This window comes from Mya arenaria, chromosome 15 (genome assembly GCF_026914265.1).
Source record: "Mya arenaria isolate MELC-2E11 chromosome 15, ASM2691426v1".
NCBI lineage: Eukaryota > Metazoa > Mollusca > Bivalvia > Myida > Myidae > Mya > Mya arenaria.
The window spans coordinates 11,041,415-11,063,083 of NC_069136.1; the positions used below are offsets into that span (position 1 = coordinate 11,041,415).

At 34.1% G+C, this 21,669-nt stretch overlaps 2 protein-coding genes across 4 annotated transcripts in view; one reads left to right on the forward strand and one right to left on the reverse strand.

The window, feature by feature from the left end:
* The window catches only part of LOC128220431 (uncharacterized), a 38,819-nt gene extending 31,825 nt beyond the window's left edge, over positions 1–6,994 (forward strand). For 2 of the 3 annotated variants that reach the window (XM_052928812.1, XM_052928814.1), the window contains exon 7: positions 90–2,847. In XM_052928812.1, the coding sequence (XP_052784772.1) occupies positions 90–285 (196 nt within the window). In that variant the 3' untranslated portion in view covers positions 286–2,847. Of the gene's footprint in view, positions 1–89; positions 2,848–4,468; positions 4,635–5,546; positions 5,634–6,151 lie in introns of those variants that run through there. The other variant, XM_052928813.1, reaches the window with a different exon arrangement.
* Positions 6,995–9,331: 2,337 nt separating this feature from the next.
* LOC128219101 (calcium-activated chloride channel regulator 4-like) lies at positions 9,332–20,838 on the reverse strand. The gene is made up of 14 exons (XM_052926923.1): positions 20,566–20,838; positions 19,937–20,213; positions 19,502–19,607; positions 18,122–18,299; positions 17,568–17,709; positions 17,204–17,339; positions 16,142–16,373; positions 15,517–15,813; positions 15,150–15,350; positions 14,463–14,730; positions 13,790–13,945; positions 13,354–13,578; positions 12,608–13,198; positions 9,332–11,906 (listed from the first exon to the last, which is right to left on the reverse strand). Exons 1-14 carry the CDS (start codon positions 20,698–20,700, stop codon positions 11,839–11,841), a joined length of 3,012 nt encoding a protein of 1,003 aa, XP_052782883.1. The 5' UTR covers positions 20,701–20,838; the 3' UTR covers positions 9,332–11,838.
* Positions 20,839–21,669: the final 831 nt, after the last annotated feature.

Below are 21,669 nucleotides of genomic sequence, written 5' to 3' on the forward strand. Positions count from 1 at the left end.
TGTTATTCACTGGAATGTAATTATACTGTTATTACCCCTGCTATTGAACTTAATTAGGCAGTTAAATATATATCAAGATACTTTTCCAGAGGTGCTGAATACGGATATGGATATGATGACTTTCCAACTGATTCCATTGAGGTCAGTGGGCTGTACTTCATTGAACAAAATGATGAACTGTTTGTGAAGAAAGTCAGTGAACTGGAAGAGGATCGAACTGGAGAGAAATACAAAAAAGAGCCTATCGCGACTCACTTCGCAGCTTTTAGGATAGACGCTGGTTAAAGGGACATTACCCGCAATGAACCGCGTCAATGAAAACGAGACTTCTGTATTCATAGTTTGGATAAAGGGTTGTGCTCTCAAACGCTCTTCACTCCAGAATGATTTTACCTTTCAATTCAACTGGCGTCCAGTGTTGTAGTAAAGCACCATGACTGTAAGAAGGCGCCAAGCATTATATATATCTAGATTGTTTTTTTTTTGAAAATGGTAAAATAGTAACTAAAGGAACATTACTGATGAACAGTTTCTATGACATTGAATCTATCAGAAGGATAAAAACAAACGCATTTCTTTTTAATGTTCAATACTTCAATATCAAGAATTATGTATGTGATTACATACCAGAGAAGGAGTTTTTAGAGCTATGCAAATTTTACAAAAGAAGACTGAAACAGAACAATGTTATACCCTTGTGTTTTACCGCACCACTGCTGTTATATTATGCATAGTTCTAGGTTCAAATACGTTTGACAGTATCCAGTCAATAACTAATTGTAGTTTTGTAGTGAATGCTTTTAAGAAAGATATCTGCATTTTTTTTAAACTGATGTTTGAATATCTTTCTGATTTGATATGAACCATTAGGAAGCAACAAAATATTGGTTTGGTTGTCTGGAACGTTTTGAAATAAATAGCTCGGCAGATTAAGTCAAAAATCGTTCAGATTGTGATACCAGCATCGAAATTTGCATAGGTACTACTTATTTGGAAAAACCCATTAGCCATTTTTTTCAAAATGGCGAAAATTTTAAAGATGGCCACCAATCTCAATTGAAAGAAATTATTCTTAATACATAAGTTGACTTAGTAGTTCTATCATAATGGTTTGGGGGTCAAATAGTGCATTTGCATCTATGGAAAACCAAATATATAGCATTTAAACTTGTTTGAAGTTCTTACTATCGCTTACGGGAGAAAAAGAGTGAGAGACAATGTACAACCAAGGCACAATGGTGAAACCACTGCCGTGAAACTCAGCATTTGGTTTAGTTTCAGCTAAATATGCTCTTAAGCTTAGTTAAGTGTCCAAGATGCTATATAATAATCCCCAATTACACTTAGAATGAAAACTATACGGACAAGCCCAGCAGTCGAACATTAAAAAATAAACCCTTTTAAAGTGGCACAAGGCAAGCGTCCAAATGATAATTAACTGTAGACACAAACATATTACATCGCATACACGAATACAAACACCAAAAACTCGTTTTCCGTTACAAACTGTTTCTTTGTTACATTTGCTCAAAACCTAAGTACACCAAACATGTCGCAAACTGTCTCCCCAAACTAAGTTGACGATATTTAAAATGTTTCAATGTGTTGACCTCCCTCAACCAACCATTATGTATTGTAGAATGCGCTCACGATCTGCCATTCAAAGTCATGTGCCCTATTAAAATAGAGTATAAAACAGTTGAATAAGTAGTACAGTGTTTCGAATCACCGTTTGATCATACATTTCACTAGTAATGTATATACTATGTATGTAAAATGTATTTATTAAAGTGTCACTCTTATTCAAAATCAATATATACACGTGTATGAGAAACATAAATTCTGAGTGATAAACATTCTTACAAAATAATGCATTTATGGAAAATATTAATTACTGATAACAAGATTGTGACCGTGTGTTTAATAGCTGAAAACGCAAAAATATTAAATGATTGGCGAATGCTGAAATATGTAATGTGCTATAATATCGTCTCATAAGGTAGAAATGCCGTGTTTTCTGCACCTTTTCATTTAAATTTAACTCGGTATCTTTTATAAGAACCATTGTTTTTTGACATTTATTCATCATTTTTGGAATATTTAAACAATTATGGCCAATCTTATTTGGGAGTAAGAGTGCATCTTTAAGTTTTTGTTTGTTTGAAATAACCGAGTTATTTCATATTATGTCGAAGAGTGGTTTTCACGTGTGTGAGCAGTTGATTTTGCAATGAAACGCAAACTTTCCCTTAATATTACGCACAGTCGTCGCTTGGTAACCTTGAACTGTATTTCCTTAAAGCTGTGCTCTCACAGATATACTGGTTTGACATTTTTTTTTTTTGTCTTGGACCGAGCCAATTTATGCGAATATGCATGTTAACCAGTCATATAAGACTGCTGACAAAACATTAGATTGCAGATTTTCATATTTAAGTTCTAAAAATGATGTTTTATATATTTTTCTTAAACCGTTAGTAACGGTTTTAGCCATAAAACAATAATTTTGGAACGGAAATCTAAAAATCTGCGTTCTGATCTTTTGACAGCAGTCTTTCATTACTGGTTTGCAGTTTTTTTTTCGCAAAAATTAGCTCATTCAAAGACCCCAAAAATATAGAAAGTTGTAAAAATCGTAAATCAGTGAGAGTGCAGCTTTAAAGACTGAAATATAGTTACACTTTAGTGTTGTTATACTTTGCAGTGCCTATTTTGCTGTTGTCATTTTTTATAGGATGTATATCACATGTGTAATTGAAAATGTTTGTTTCACCTTATTTGGTTGACTTTTGTGTAAATACATGTTATCATACTGGTGTACGTCTTTAATAAATAAGTGAAACCTTTCGTGTTGTATGTGTTTTTTTAGATCATATATTGCATTATGGATGTAATGGTCCACTCTGGCACATATGGCAAATAAAATTAATATAACTATTGGTGATCAAAACAGTTCGTGAACATATCATATTGCTTAATGGCAAATTGAAGAAGAGCCATGAGTTATATCATTCTACTGCTGAATGCGTTCCAAATTCCTCATTCGTACATTGGACTACGCTTAAAATGCAATCAATTTGAAAAGTGTTTGACGCAGAATCCTAGGCATCTGATCAATAGATACGAGTTGGTTGTTCGGTAAATGACGTGGTTAACTTACTCGCTTCTCACCAAGGTGTTGTGGGTTTGTTTTTCAACATGGGCCTATATGAGTTTGGTTTGCGATTACCAAGTTAAGCATGCATATGTTCGAAATACTATATCGTTGATAGTACAGTAACAATGGTATTTTTTTGAGGACAAACTTTAATGTTATGAGTAAAATAAACGGGTACAAATATACTATTCGTTGTAAGGGAAGTAACTGGACAAAACAAACAATTAAGCTTTGTGTTTGTTTTTGAAATATTTCCTTTGTCGCTGCTCGCCAAGGGAGATTACTGCGAAGGCGATTGAGAATCATACAGGAAGTTGTTATACAACCGTGTTACCTTCATATTTTCAACGGAGAGATAGTATTAAGGACCATAGTTTAAATAAAAAAAAAATATACTCATGGCCTTTATAATTTAAGACATCGATATCAATTTAAGTATACATTTTAAAACACATTTTCTTGTGAAACGCAAAAAATAAAAAAATAAAACATTCTTCTGCAATTTATAAGCTGGTCACTAAGTTAAAGCTACATTTTGGACACTGTTATAAATTTTTAGCTCGCTCTCACTTGCAAATCATACACCTACGAACATAGCAAAAATATACTAAAAGACTCAAAAGTACTTTCGGAGTGTAATTAAACCAATTCGCAACAAGTTATATGCTACCAGGATAGTCACTATTCTTCCCATTGCATTGCATTTGAAACACGACCGTGGAATTGACTAATAATCCGTTTACTTTTTACTAAATAATGCATTTATGGAAAACATTACTTACTGATGACAAGATTGTAACCGAATATTTAAATTCAGAAAGCACAAAAATATTAAATAACTGGTGAATGCTAAAAGATCTACTTTGGTCAACTATAGTCTCATAAGGTAGAAATACAGTGTTTTATGCTTAATGCTTTCAAGTTAAACTAGCTATCCTTCATAAGAACCAATGTTTTCTACATTTATTCATCCTTTTTGGAGTAATAAAACAATATTATTAATTGTAGTAAATCTTATTTGGGAGTAAGAGTGCATCTTTAACTTATCATATATCGATAGCAACACCATTGAAACTTACGTAACAATCACCGTAACCACAATTAAAAGAATCAGAGGCTATCAGACAATTTATACGGGGATGATTGTCACCAATAGACTATAGCACATATTTGTTGAATCAAGTGGGCTACTTTGACTACCTCTGAAATATAACATTCCTAAAATCGGCCCGGTAGAGCTAGGGTTTCATTCGCGTCATGGAAATAATTAGAAATAAGCAACGTGAAATCAACCATTTGTTTATGTTTTAGGAAATCCGTTAGCTTGGACTAACGCCGGATTCGATAATTCTGCATTTGGTGTTTTGGTTTGGGTTGGCTATGAAGTTTTCACGAAAATCCGCATACTGCAAACCGGTCAATACTACATGGAAGCAAAGATAGCCATAGAAGGACGTGATAGAGAGGAGTATTCGGGGTATTTTTTATTTCACATGTACTAAATTCTAGATAAATATACAAGTGACGAATAGTATCGGCTTGATCTTTCTATGAATATAACAATTATAAACTGAAATAAATAAGTTTACCTGATAGGCTCGTGTAAGCTGTATTATCCTCTGTAAGTTGGACAAAATTTTATTTTTCATTTGCTTATTGCTACGCTAGAAAAATTTACCATTGAAAACATTTTGTTTTCTTATGTTACAGCATCAAATTTAAAAATAAATAGATAGGTGTATGCTTTTTATGTCAATAATACAATGAATATTTATGCAAAAAGCTACAGAAACAAGCTAAGTAGCAAAACATTTAAACATAAACCCGGTTTAAGGGCACTGGGTAAACGCCAAAGACATATAACATAAAATCACACACAAGAAACATGAAATCAAGGGAACAAAATATACATTAACTAGCAGGAAAAAATGAGTAAACAGACATTGTTGAATTGGTTGGAAATATAATTTTGATACTAGGATTGGGCTGGATTGTTGGTGTCACGTGAGTTCGTAGTAGTACATTATTACTGGTGAATTTGCATTGGTAGTTTTCTTATTTAAGTTGTAAGGATGTTTTTCACCATATGCTCTGATGTGGCAAATTGTGATTCCGTATATTTCCGAGGCGTCCGTTTAGTTCATTTACACTTGAATTTATTAAGTAAAACGCGTACATAGATATAATGTACAACAAGTACAAACACATCAATAGGATGTAGTGATTTATGATTATAAAACACTGAATATCCATGTCCTGATATGTTTTTTTTAAACTAAGTTTATACCTATGGTGTTTGTTTCATCGGGTTATCATACATGTTGTATATATTAATACGTATGTGTTGAGGTAGAATTATTTCTCTTACTCTGGCCACCATCTTTTACAGGTATCTAAGAGTTGGTCTGGAGCTACGAAAAACGTTAGGTGGCACATCGCAAGTCCTTGACAAGACCTACCTAACCCAGGACCACAGGTAACACTGAAAAGGTTACGATGTAATTAACTTTACACTAATGGGAGGATCGCATCGATTTTGAAAGTAGTCCATTGGATTATGCAACGGCTTAGATTAATAAGTGACGAAATACACATTCTTTTTTTCGAATACAAATCGAAGTCAGGCTTATTGACCATACGCCGGTACACATCAATAGATTTTTTGCCTTTTTAATTAATATTCATGATGTGTGGCAATTTGACTGAAGTAGATTGACCATTCACATGAATATTAATCGATTTAAAAATAATGCAATATGTATATTTATTTCAAATACCATACGGGTGTTTTGAGGAAAAGCTGTTCAGTTGGTGGTGGTGGGGTATATACTTACTGTTTCGTTCGTAGTATTTAAACCAAACAACTATTTTTCTTTCCAACCAATGCCAGTACTATTAAAACGAACAGCGAAAACAACTTAGTAGTAGATATCATAGAAGGATAACTTCTTCTAGACACTCAAATTCATTTTACCCTTTTGTATACATTTTCAGCAACTTTCCGAACCAGCCATTGGACACCATATCTGTTGCAGGTCTATTCTGCCTAAAGCTTAATGATGTGATCTTCGTGGCAATATCTGAAAACATCCCATTTTCTCCGATATTTAAAACTGGACCAGAACATGCAAGGTTTGATGCTTATATGGTGAACAGTGAGAATGATTATTGTCCGTGAAATGCTAAATTTTGTGAATTTTTACATGACGTTTGTAAATATATTATTGTATTTGTTTCTTTTTTAACAAATATTGTTTAATCGTTGGCTTGGTTAAATATGTTTCCAGTATTAATTTCAATTAATCGAATTGCTGAAAACAGACACGATGTGACTGATCCTCTTTTGTACAGCTCAATCATATACTCAGTACTTATTGTCTGCCACGTAATTGACAATCTAATTTTCATGGATTAAAATTGGCCAATACGGCTAATTGGACGAAATGAGGATGAACATTTTCGGTTAAATTTTCATATTTGTGCCTCTAACCTTGACCGTAAAGCTGCTTATCGAAAATGTTCTACTTATGTTTAACTAATGTTTCTTTTTCATCAAATGTTTTTATATGCATGTATTACCTGTATGGCTTTTTTTGTTTTTTTAAAAGGTGTAAAAAAGGTGTTAGTGTTATTTAATCCCTATATCATTGAGTTGAAAATTATCAATTAGATGTTTTTTGTATACGGGCTGATTGTATTATTACGTTCAGGAAGCAAGTGTACATAAAAGTTGTATAAACAATACATTGGATAATGCTGTTTAACTATGCATTTATCTTGAACGTATCCCTTAGATGTAATAAAGTGTATTGGAAAAGAATAAACATAATAATCTTATCGCCATCTTGTGATAATTATAAGATGGTTAACGTTTTTTATTAGTGCTATGCATACGAACGGAACCCCTTGTTAAACATGTTTAAGAATACAAAATATAAACGGACAATTTGTTTAATAAAACAACAACAAATTGAGGTAAATAACAAGATTAGTTTTATTCGGCTCATTTTCTCCGTACGACAAACATTATGAGCCATAATAACCATTCCAGCAAGCGACTCGCAAAGAAAGCCTACAGTTAGCCTTGTGTGACCATCCTCAACGTTTGATCGTATTGTAGATATATGCGATGTGTCGCAGTCGTAGCTAGAGACCTCGATTTCCATGTAATGAGTTCCCCCCTCGAATACCATGCGTATTTTGGCCACAGCTAAAGGACTATGTTAGTTCTACGTAACTCGTGTCCAATTGAAATTATTTTGCGTGAACGGAAATAACGACAAAGTTACTGTTAAAACATACCTAGTAATAGTTAAAAAGTTATTTTCATTGACCAATTAAACACTGTTGATTTGAGGTATCTGATTTTGAATTAAATGAATTATGAATATTTAGAAAACTCATATGCATATGTTACGTTAGAATGTGTTTAATGAAGAGAAATTAAAAAAAAATATATATAAATTAAACCGAAAACATATAAGAAACTTGTAACGTTGCAAAACCGGCAAACATATAATTAAAAATCTATACAAAACATACTGATTACTTATGTTGATTCTCTGTAAAATGCACGGACAAAACATCCTATTCGAGTGCATTTTCTTTCCAGCGTAATTAAAGTAATTGAATCCAAAGAATGGTTACAAAAATGACCCGGGCCTATCACACCATCGAGGTTTTTGGTGCATCTATGATGAAATTTATTCGATGATTTCAAAATGCTAAATACTACAAGATCGTTGTTAACATTAAAACATTGTATTCCAAATGCACTCGAGGCCTTTGCAAAATAACACAACTTTTTATCATTTTTGAGCGACCGCATGATGTTATCCCTTCGTGGTGTTTGACTGGTGATTGACTTAACTTGGAATGCTGTCCATCTGTTCTGGTAGCAAGGATAAAACAATACGATGAAGAATAAAACGCCGAAAAAACGCAACTAGTCATCCTCGTCTGACAACCGTGACACAATTTGTTTTCTATGAAACTAAAATCCTTTCTCATCCTGCACTCTTTCCGCTCAAAAGATGTATGAAAACATCATAGGATGTTCGTTATTGTTTCATATTTGAGTTGAACTATGTTTAACTCAGAGAGAATGTCTAGTGTCGCAGTTCTCTAAATATTTTAAATTATCATGACAGTAAAACTGTCTAATTGCAGTTAGGTAATCCAAACCATAAAAAGTTAATTCGTTGAGGTCTCCATAAACATTAATGTAACCTTTTGTTTGTCATAGGAACCCTGCTGTTGGTATTTAAACGGAAGGTAATTGTTTGATGGTAACGTCTGTGTGGAATATAACACCTATAATACTAAGGCGTATATTAGAGGTGCGTTTACCCAGTTGCGAAAATGACAATATCCACGTTTTTTGAAAAGATTAAGGAATCATGGCAAAATCGAAAAGAAACATTACAGTCGGATGTTAGTACATTAAATCAACCCTTTGTATGCATTAATCAGCCACACCATGGAGCTTCCACTGCATGCTGTTGAGTCTGGACCTTGTCTCCTAACAACATGAAAGCTTGGCTTTCTCGGTAAAGCTCGAACCTAATTTTAGCACTCGTTTGTGCTCTACCAGATAACTTGGTTCTTTTCTTGACGATGTCAAGACACATGTCATAAAATAATAACTATAAGCTCCTTCCAACCATTGTCTAAAACCGTCAGCGTAGTCTGTGATAATTTTTCTTGCAATTACTCATTTATTCTTAAAGATCGTTTAAGTAGTATATATCTGCATCAAAGGCACGTGTTTGCGACTATGACTATCTATAATCTTATTCTAGTTACAATAATAAAATATTAAGCACAATTTCGTTTTTTGTCAAAGATAAACACAACCCGATCATATCAATTGGCTACTGAACAGGAACACATTCTTTCTAAGTCAGAATATGTAATTTTCTTTACCTCATAGGCGTATGATAACACAACATATCGCCAATCTCCTCCTAATATTTCATTGTTTGTTTTAAGAGTAATGAAATGGTATTAAGGGAAATCTGTTTAACACACTCCAAATGTGTAAATGATGAAACAAAAGGGATAATTAAAATATGTTTTTCTTCTTGTAGTGATACAATCATGTGCATCATATACAAGAAGAATGCTGTGATTGGTGCAAACGATAATATGGAATGACAGCAAAACAAAACTACGAAAGATATGAAAACATATTATTTTATAAAGCATTGTATGATAAGAGTATTAAATATGTTAAACATTTGTAAGGCTACAGAAAATATCGTTTATTGACTTAAACAATTATCTAGACTATAAGGTCTTATGTTTTAAATACCATGCTTTAATCCGTAGTATTTTTAATGATTGGAAAACTCTGTTGAAAATAAAGGCATGCACACCAACTAACATAATAGACAAACTCAAGGAAAAAACAACAATAGTAAATTTCTGCAAATTATTAATTATAAAGTATAATCTTGATAACATAAAAAAACGAGAAGGAAAATTAGGAACCTCTATTTATAATGCACATACAATATGATATTCTTCCTAATAACGACATAAGCCATACATATACAATAGTGTTGTATCCAGGTTATGTGATTTTTGTTTAATAAACATTTTGACTCAGACAGCCATATGGTGTGGGAATGTCTTATTCCGCAGACATTTTTGAATGAATTCAGACTTTTTATAACTTACTCGTTTAATGAAGTTTCCTTACGAGAAATATGATACACAACTCTATCTTTTGTGACTTAAAAAAGAGTCCTAAATGTTATTTGGTGTTGAGAAACAAACACTCATTTTGATCTATATAAACTTGTTCACATCGATATGCTTTATATTGCATATTTATAATTTGGAAATAAAAAAAGCAGAAACGCTAATTTTTAAAATACTCAAATCGACATATCTCATATTGAAAATTCAATACAAATAAAGCATTTATACGTTTACAAGAGTACTTCAGTACTTAACAAGAAATGTTTGTCAAACATTATGCCTCCCCCCCACACACACACTCACACTTAGCGCCATGTTGGCAGGATTATTTGGACAATTGAATGAAATATGCATGGACCGAAATGAATGTTGATTTGTCAATGACATTGCATGCCTTTGAAGCAGTTTTAAGACTTTGGCCATTCAAAGTGTGAGGACAGTAGGTAAAGTTTTTAATCATGTTCAGTTGATGACTTATATTTGAAGATAAAATGCGTATCCTCTAAGCAGCAGGGAATATGAAAATATAACGAACTTTTAATGATGAATATGAGCTATGACCATGACCTTTGACTCTATGACCTAAACATCTAGGGCTCATCAACTGGTCACCCTCAACCTAAATGTCAAGTTTGAGGGTCGTGGGTATCATCACAAAAACAAGCTCTTTACGTTCAATGTCACTGTGACCTTGACCTTTGACCCGATGACCCCTTAAATCAATAGGGGTCATCTACTAGTCAGGCCTGACCGCCAAGTCAAGTTTGAGGGCCGTTCTGGTATTGTTGAGTTAACTCTCGGGCAAACTTTTATTATTCTAGGTCACTCTGACCTTGACCTTTGGCCTAACGACCCACCCACCCTAATCAAAAAGGGTCGTCTACTGGTCAGGCCCAACCTTCAAGTCAAGTTTAAGGGCCATCGGTGCAGGCATTGTCGAGTTATAACTCGGACAACCTTTTATCATTCAAGGTCACTGTGACCTTTGACCCAGTGACCCCTAAATTCAAAAGTGGTCATCTACTGGTCAGGCCAAGCTTCCATTTCAAGTTTGATGAACATAGGTCCAGGCATTATTGAGTTGTCAGTGGTAGAGGCGTTGTTTACGTTTTCACATTAAAGGTCACTGTGACCTTGACCCTCAAAATCGATAGGGGTCATCTACTGGTCAGGCCCAACCTTCATGTCAAGTTAGATGACCATTTGTAAAGAAATTGTCGCGTTTGCATTCAAGGTCACTGTGACCTTGACCTTTGACCCGATGACCCCTAAAATCAATAGGGGTCATCTACTAGTCAGGCCCAACCTATGAGACAATAGGTCCAGGGATTGTTGAGTTTTCACTCGGACAAAATTTGGTCTACCGAAGGACCGACCGACCGACCGACCGACATGTGCAAAGCAATATACACTTCTTCTTCGAAGGGGGGGGGGGTATAATAAATTACACCGAGGTGTTAATTTTAACGATGGTCAGAACGCTATTGATGTGTGAAGAGCAGTTTTATGATATGAGATTCGTCACCAAATGTCAGTTGTATGATATGAAACGTGAATCATTATGAATAAAATAATCGTTGTCAAAAATAACGAAATTTTCACTAAGTTGAAAATATTCACGAAAATGATTTATGAATATGGCCCCTGAACATGAACGGTTAGATTTGTATTTAGTGAATAGTGAGAATAAATATTGTCAATAAATTGTAAAAACAATAAACATGTTGGTTCTTAAAATAATAAATCAAATATTCATGAATTCGCTTGGTTTCATAATTTCGTCCTGTAAGATGTTAAGAAGTTGTATAAAATGTCTTTACTTAGTAGCTCTGCATTCGATATCACAGAATGTGTTTTATCAATAATTTGTTTTCAGTATCTTTTTTGTTTTTTATTAAATTGCCACTTTATTTGCTTAAAAATACAATTCAACTGTCCTCTATAGCACAGTGCGTCAGTTGAACCATAGAGAGTCTTTACGTATTCTCTGCCACGAAGTTGACGAAGGCACGTTCATGTTGTGTAGAATGGCCCATAAGACTAGCTGGAAGTGGAGATGATAAAAATATATGTGTTAATACTCATTACTGTGCCTCTTAAAACTTAATAAACTTTTTCCATAAATTGTGGGCCTGTCACAGAATATAATTATGTATTTGTTATACAAAATTTGTTTACACAATACGTCAGAAAACTCTTATAAACTATGCATTTATCTTAAAGTATATGCTATATACCAAACATAGCCATTTTTGTTCACACAATACTTCAGATAACTCTACTAAAATATGCAATTATCTTGAAAGAATTTCTAATATATTAAATAGCCCCATGAATGAAAATAAATATTTTGGCTTACCATCTGGTGAATGGTTGTGTGTATTTCACTATGCAAAATTTATATTTATAAATGTTTAACAAAACTTTTAATATGATTTACGCCAAACCATGCTAGAATATATTATAACTTTAGATTCACTGAATACTGTTACCAAGAACAATTTCTTGACCAAATAATACGCTACCGTAGAATAATGGCATAATACTGTTGTAATTATAATTTTGTTAATGCAAATTAAAATGTAGTCAGAATATTAGCTGCAATTAAGTCGTCCGTTTACATTTTTAAACCAGCGTTATATGCGCAAGCACCTTTTTTGAGGGTAAGTAAACAGAATGAAAACGGACAAGTTGTTTTGTTCAAAATAAGTGCAACAATCCTAAAAACTGTGAAAAATGATTTACCGTTGTAAGTAAATTGTTTGGATCGTTTTCTCAGTACGATGAACAGTATGAGACCAACAACAACAACCATTACAGCAAGAACCCCGACGCTAACGCCTACAATAAGCCCTGTATGACTATCATCAACGTAAGGCTGTTCTGAGGATACATCTTGTGCCACAGCGTCGGTTGTCACAGTCGTAGCTGTCACAGTGTCCGTTGCCACAGTCGTAGCTGTCACAGTTTCCGTCGCCACAGTCGTAGCTGTCACAGTTTCCGTTGTCACAGTCGTAGCTGGAGAAGTAATGATTTCATCTTCAAATTCCGTGTTATTTGTTTCCCCCTCGAAGCTCATACGGAATCCTTTGGCCACAACGACAGACACTATGTTGGAAACTTTACCCTGATTCCCGGCCTCATCAACTGCTACTATTCCGAGATAAGCCGTGTCTGTGTATGTTTTCTCTGCGTTAACGGAGATAACGATAGCTTCCAGCATGCCTGACTGTTTCGGCGTTAGGCTTACATTGCCGATGTCAAGGAAATAAGCCGAGGAAAAGTTGTGAAATATTGAGTCAATGTCATCGGCATATCGAATCTCATAAGAGGATGCTGAAAAAAGATAACAGCGGGTAATGCTTTAACTGTTAACAAAGTTTTATATAAGATCGTCCAAAAACGGCAAACAATTAGCACAATCCAAATTGTGTAAATTGTAAGATATCTTTATCTTAAAAATATCAATATCAATATGAAGAACATCATACCCTGTCCAATGTTCATATCGTTCCCAGTTGCTGTCCATGCAATTGTGAAATTTCTGCTTTCACCATTTAAAGTCATTAGTGTTTCAATGCCCAAAATTTTGACATCTGTTATTCGCCCTGGGGCAACTATATCCGATGTATTTGTTGAAAACCTTTCGACGTAGATCGGTTCTGGAAGCGAAAACCGCTGGAAACTATCTGATATGATCTCCGATTCCTCTTCACCTTAATCGAATAGCCAAAATACTGATGTCAAACAAAGGTTAAAAACAATATAAGTACAAAAGTATAAAAAAAAAACATTGTGCATTGTACATATTTGCACTCGCCGTCTTGTGAACAAAAAGTAATACTCACATAAGCATAGTACTCTAAGGTAATGAATGATAATTGGTTGAAATAACGCGGCAGTTCAAGCTTTAAAATAGTCGGTTACCTGCGTCTATAGCCGATGCGCCGTTAATTGATTTAATGACGCTGGTGTCGTTCGCCTGTCCATTGACAGTGACTCGAATATTAAGTCGCCCATTTGTTAAACATTTCGGTAACAAGTACACGGAATAGGTGCCATCTCCTTCCAGTGAATCAGGATCTGAATATAAAAGACGGCATTTAAGTAATACGCACGATTTTTTAGGTTATATGATTTCCGCACCTGGGAAAGTGCGTATCATGATTTCATTTACTTCGACCAAATATTGTTGATATAGGATATCTGATGTTCAATTGTGTGAATCGTGGATTCTTGCTGACCCAATATGTATTAGTATCATTTCAAAGTGTTTAATAAGTAGACCTAAAATATGTGAAAAATAAATCGAAAAATAATGGGTCCTTGGAAGACTACAATATAGGCCATTTCACGTCCAATTTCAGTTAAAAAAGAACAAAAACAAAAACTGCAATAAGTATATCTACAGTGTTATTTCGCTTTAGAGCTATTTGTACACCGGATACCTCAGTTTTCAAAAAACAGATCGCTGACTAGTTCAATTAATTAATGTTACTCAACAATTGAATAAAAAAGGTCAAGTGTCTACTTTGAACGATGCAGAAGTTGAAACCGTTTTAGTGTTTATCTGAAGCAGATAACTCGTAATAGGACCTACCTTGGCCATTATTCTTTGGCGATAAAGTGCATAAAATGGAACTCTCTTCAACACGTGCCTCTATAATGGCGCCTACGACTGGCGCTTTTCCTTTCGTTACATCTACATACAATACTGGTAGATCAACTGATTCAAGAGAGAAGTCAAACTTTGTTGTCGACAATCTTGATGTCACAAGTATAGGATGCCGCTCAGAGGGAAAGGATTTAACAATATAATCCCAAGTATGGTTATACGATGATATCACGGTGACGTTGTATTCACCAGCCTAAAAGTCAATAACATTCGAATCTCAAAATCATTGTTCGGTTAGCGAACTCGCTTCTCATCTATGTGACCTGTGTTCAATTCCTGGCCTGGGCTCATGTGAGTTTGGTTTGTGGTCACCAAGCCGGACAAGTTGGTTTCTTCCGGGTAGTTCGGTGTCCTCCACATCACAAGACCACACTCTTGTGTTACATCGTGCCATCGAGAGTGATAAATATAAGGTTGTAAAAACTTGTTTCAAAATCTTTGAAAATCATTAAGTTTTAACCAACTAAAATCGTAATCAAAAGCTATCTGGTAATACATATAACATTCCAATCTAAAGATGGTGCAACAAAAGTATATCATAACAATATGTGATTCAATCGGTCAATGAAACAAAACAAAACAACATAATTATGATATAATGTATACATGTACCCCTAAATGTTTTATTGTCCAAGTTAAATATTTGCCGACGGCCGAATATTCGTAAAACGAATCTGTTCCGATTATGGTCATGTTTAATGTTGTATTCAGTGGCGTTAAAACGGAGACCGATGTTCTTTTTCCCAAGCCAGTTTCTATTTTGAAGGCGAAATGAAGTCTGTCCGATGAAATTCGAGCACTATCTGACAAAATCTACATAAAATCAATAGTTGTGTTAGACAAAACAGAAACAAATTCAATTTCGTGCAGTGCTATATGTTCAACCAAATGCCTTGGAAAACAATGCTTTTATTTTTTTTTATAGAACAAATGTGGCCTCTTTAAAATAATGATAAAACATAAAGATTGTAGGAACTACCGTCACAGCTTGGTTTCCCGTCTCCGTTATGCCACCTGAGACGGCTTCTGAAAAGACGGCAGCAAAACTGATACCGCTTTGATCCTCCAAGTAATTGAAGTGTTTTCCACCAGTATCCGATGCCAGACTTATCATCCTTGGATCTGCCGCTTGAGATATGGACACTGCATGTATTACTACGCCGACTGAACGCGCCCTTTGTGATGCGTTTAAAAATTCGTTTTCATATCCGTCTTCCCCATCGGACATCAATATAATTTCACAGCCTTTCGCCGACTTAAATTTGGCTTCAAGCATCTATAGTATAACATAACTTGAGAGTATTACCAACTTAAAAGTCGATACTGGTACCAAAGTGCATAAATATAATTATAAATCAATGTGTACCTGAATAAGCATTGTCACAGTAAATATTGTTGTTGTTGGTTTCGTAATGTAAGTACTGTTGTTATAGTAAATGAGTGTGTGTATAAAAAGCAGAAACAATAAAGATAACGACTTGAGCACTTGATAATTTAGATTTAACAATAACAAGAAAGTATAAGCAATGGTACAAATCAGCCACTTACTTTTAGCAATGACGTTAACATAATCGATACGAGTTCAAATAAAAATAAAATCAAACCTCAATTGCTAAATTAATACCGCATCCGATGCATGTACCGCCACCCTCTTTGGACGGTAAGTTATGAATCAGTTCCATTCGTACGGAATCATCCGTGATTATAACTATTTCGTTTGCCTGCATTGCTGTGCTGTTAAACCAAACAATTCCTAGCCAACTTCCATTCCTCAATACCTCTTGCACTATGTACACACCTGTGTCATGTAGGCTTTCGATCCTCGACTTTCGGAAAACAGATTATTTTTATTGTAATGTTGTAAGTATGCTAATTTATCAACCAATATATAATTTCATTAAGTTAAACCGTCTACCAAGCGACGCACGAATAAAACACAAACGCATTCAAACATTTACATTTGAAAGAAAAAAAAATCAAATAAATTCAGAGCTATGGGTGAGCTATAATTATATGTACATATTGTCAATAGTGAAATGTGTATAATGGTTTATGTGAATATCTTGAATTAATATAAAGATATGGGCAAATTAAAGTTTTTGCATGACTTTTATCACAAGGGCCAAAAACGTGGCAATTAAAATACATATTTTCAATACTAGACATTATTGCCACATATGTGCAAGGTTTCATTTGAATAGATTTTGAAATATGGTCTCGTTTAAAGTTTCTGCACGACGCCGACACCGACACTATGGCTATGGCAAAAATTCGACTTACTTCATTTGTAAAACAGACGAGCTAATGATTCAATATAAAATTATAAAACAAGCTCTACAGATTAACTCAATCAAAACACGAATAATATAGAATGTATACATAGCAACCGGAAACCATTAATTTGAACGATTGTGGTGCTAAAATTGAAATCTTATATGACATATCTTTTAAATGGCACTTTAAATGTATGTTCAGAAACATAAGAGCATCGCAATCGACGCATATGGATGTATTGGGCTTGCTTAACATATACGACATATGCGTAAATGTAAATGAGTCACTGATAACCATTATGTATCAAATAAAATTAAAAAGGTTTTGCTTGAAGACGACACTGTGATTATGAGAAAATAGACGAGCAACAAAATTAAATTGAGTTAAAATACAGATCCATACTAAGTATACCTACCCCACTCATGCTACCAGATATGTCGAGGACAAACACTCTTCTTGCTCCTGATTCTTGGATAATGTAAAACTCCGGTGTTGTATTAGTGTTAACATGTAGAACTGGACTCGACCCTTAAATTTAAGTGTTCACAAAGTCAGAAAAACATATAAACAGGAGAAGGACAAAAAAAGTTCAGTATGCCGCTATTGTTATTTAACAAGTTCACACTAAGAATTATATAGTTTTAAAATAACGTTTTTTAAAGAGGATGACCAACATAGATATAACTCTTTGTTTTAATGTTTTAAAAGCTTTAGCTAGAATGACTCTCTCATTAGTAGTAAACAAATGCGTGAAACCATTTGCAAAATCTTCGTGTTCACGCATAACCTCCCAGGCACTTTTCCCTCCACACATCTCATTCTGCATATTCGGAGCCAGTCGGTTATGCCGTTTCCATTCTGGAGTTGCCGGGTCGTCTTTGTCGCAAAACAGGGTTAACTGCGACAATACATACAAACAGAATATAGATCTAACACAGACACGAGAAAAATATCAGTTGAGATACAAAGAGCATTGGTGGATACTTGCACAATTTTAAATAACGTCAAGATGATATTGATGAAATAAGTTGTAAAACGCTTTCCCTAATACTACCAAATATTTATTTAAATTATCTAGAGCTCATGTTTTGACATACAACAAAAAAAGAATACTAACACTATTGTGTTATATGACGTTTGTATGCGTTATAAGTGTGTGCAAGTTAGCGCGAACAATAGCCTTATATGGATTTATTACTAAAATGTATCGATATAATGTAACCCAAACCTGCAACACTTGGAAATAAGTATGAATAATTTAGGGTATATTATGGTTAAACTTTGATAAAAATCGTTAAAAACAAACATACCGAAGGAACGAACTGATAACTCATGATAGATGTGTTGGCGCTCTGTGAGGTGCTCGGACAAAACCTGCAATCTTCATTCATATTTTGTCGAGTGTTGTGGATGTCACATAATTGTTTGCTCGACCAACCATCACATCTCTCACCAACACCAATCAATCCTTTGACCTTTTCAGTGCATCTATAGTATAAAGAAATATATGTGATAAAAAAATACATATTTGATCTAAGTTAATATTTAAAAATTATATCGGAATTTTACATGTGCATAAGAAAAACTCTTTAAACATTATTTGTCAATGTTTTGAGCGACCGTCATATGTGAGTTTCGTAGTGTTTTATGTCAGCCAATTTTGTTTCTTGATTTGGAACACTTGACAAAACGACGGAATAACGGTATGCGGTATATATTTTCTTGTACCCGTGTCACAACGAGAGGTGACAAAAGCCAAATGTTGTCCTTTTCCTCAGGCAAACGCGACAAAACGAAACGACTGCGATACGCAAACAATGGATTTTTTGTTCTAGCATCCGCGACTACACTAGGACAGATTGAAAAGAGGGCTTAACACCAAATATTATATTGTTGCTTGCACCTGCGACAAACGAAACAGTTGACGAAACACCAAATATTGTCAAAAACATGGCCAACAAACAAAACACCAAACGTTGTGTTTGTGTACTGTCGACCGTGAAAAAAACATTAGAGTGAAACTAAAATTCATCATTTCCTGTCTCGTCCGTTCATTCTTACATTCAAATATATTTGTACAAACATACAAATTACAATTTTATATTGTGAATGTAATTTTGCTTAGCACAGTTAGTATTACTAGCATCATTGTGCTATTAAAACTCACATTAGCGTAATGGTAATTTCATTGCAATTAAGGAATCCGACTCACGAAAAATCTAACAATATAGTTATGTACAAAGATTGGTATTTCACATAGTGTTTCCGTATGAATGTTTGGAAGGTTTACATTTGTCTATAATAGCTCGTAATTAGTCGGTGTTGAGGTGGCTGTTTCTTCTTTTTTCGCTTTATTTCGACTGAAATCGGACGTGAAATGATCTTCTTTTTTCAATGGCTCGAAAGCTTGTTTATTACATGAGTTAATGAACAGTTTGTACACTCTTTTTCTACAGATAAAACATTTTAATAACAATACAATATGGGCTCACCAGGATTCCAAAATTCAAATATATGTGGCTTCCTTAATATACTGAAAATTTATCTATCAAATCTAATTTTCAAAACTTTTCCTTCTTTTTTGGTAAAACATATAGCTTCGATATATAATGTTGATATACAAAGTTATTAACTTGACTCAATTCACACTCAGTCTGACTTTTTTCAAATAGTGTCAAACAGTTCCATACCGAACTGGTTCCCATGTTCCAGCATGCTGGTAAAACTTGCTTTGTAGCCCGTATTCATCATACAATCCCCATCTTAGGTGGCCCCATTCATGGACAATTACAGATTCTAAAATTTGAAGAATAATTGTCTGTATCGGTATCAATAAGTAGTTTGCTGATGCGTTGTATTATAGAGCGTCGACCAATTCTTAAACATACTATGGAATATTGTCCATATTCTTGCTTAATCTGCTAAACTATACTTGGATTTTTTGTAGTTTTAATCAATGAAACAGATACATCTCTAGTAAAATCTCGTAAGAATAGGCATTAGGAAAATACGTCTTGCAAAGAGAAAGTGATAAAAATAGCTTTTGTTTATTTTCTTTTACAAAACCAATAAGTCGGCATCCATATGGTTGTCGAATAAATTGTTTAAGTAAGACATGAATATACCGTGATTTCCCCATTTCGTAGGTCCAGTTGTCAGCAGGAACGACGGCGTCAAATACATATACTGTCCCTCTTTGCCACATTCCTGTTGCTTAACATATGGTGATTGTAAATTGCCGTCCTCTACCGTGACATAGCCTGTTAAAGTCAACGATGGCACTTTGAAACTGGTTTCTGATGTGACGGTCCATGTTTTCGGCACAATGATGTTTATTTTTCTATAATATACCCGATTCTCTGTTGCTTCAAACAGATGTTGTGAAGCGTTTGTGAAAACATTCTACAACAAAAAAAAACAATCAATGTTAAATTACATGTACTGTAATATAAGTCAAGAAGAAGTCCAAACACAGAAATAGTAAACCTTCATTATGCTGCGTACATTTTAGTCACGCCGGCCCTCACCAAAAAAACAGGAAAATCTTATAATACTTTCATGTGATATGTCACATTCTTTTTTTAAAAGCTTAAACTGACTTTATAATTACGAGACAATGTAAACTAAGAAAATAGTGCCAAAATATAATGCACCAGCTATCACATTTATTTCAATTATCATCCTAGTAGCTGTTTTTGACATGATAGAAGTAAAGGTAATCCCGTTCAAACGTATACGGTAAAGTCAAGTATACCTTTATTCGTTCAATTAATGTCCAGTTCTGCTCCACGGAATCTTGTATAACAATATTTACATCCTCGTAGCCGTTATCTTTCAAGATAATAGCTGATGTAAAACTGAAAACGGTTAGAAAGATAACAAGAATCATTTTTTTAACATCGACCTTTTTAATCAAACTTTTAAGTGATTGCTTAATATCCTGGTATTAAAAGGCTGTCGGAATGTCCAACTTATGTCCAACTTAAGGACGCAAGTGTGTTATATTTTGCATGAATACCACCAACTGATCAAATTCTTCCTGTTTGTAACTTAAAATGCTCATGAACGCATTAAATGTTTACCGAAATCAAGGCCATTTAGTGTTGATTTCAAGCGAGTCTTAGTATAAGCGGTAAAACTTCCTTCTCAACTCTGCCCTGATTGTTTTGTTTATTCGTATATCGCTTACCTATTCTTCACGTATTATAACCAAAGTTGATCCTTTGTTTAAACTTTTTGTGACTTCAAAATGTTTCATTTTATTGAAACAATTTTAAACCAACGTACTGCATGATATTGTATTCAAATCGGTTACCTGGAACAACGTTAAAAGTCTACCATTGGTAAACTTCGGTTCCATTTGCTGGTATTATAATGCTTTGTTAAACAGTAATTGTGTCATAAGCGGTATCAAAATCAGTATATATAAACTTTTTTCAGAATATCTCTTTTGCTTTGTTGTGTTAATTATAATCATTGACAAGTGAATGAAATTTAACTTAATTATGACCAACATTTATTACACTTGTTACATATGTCATTTATGAATTGCTATAACAAATATCAAAGTACTCAGGATCTTAACATAAGGCAAAGTAAGAAGGAAGGAACCGAGAGGGTTAACTATACAGTGGTAGATTTAAAAAACAAATTCGGTATGTTTTTTTTTGTAAATAGCAATAAAACGGATGAAACCCGTTTGTTATAACTTGATGAATACTGCGTAAATGAAGTTTAAAGCATTTCATTACAAGGAAAATTTACACTGCACTGTTCAATGTATTACGTGCAAATGCCTTATCATAAAAACTGCACTTATTTCAGAACATGTGTTGTATTTCTTCCTCTTCCCATACAA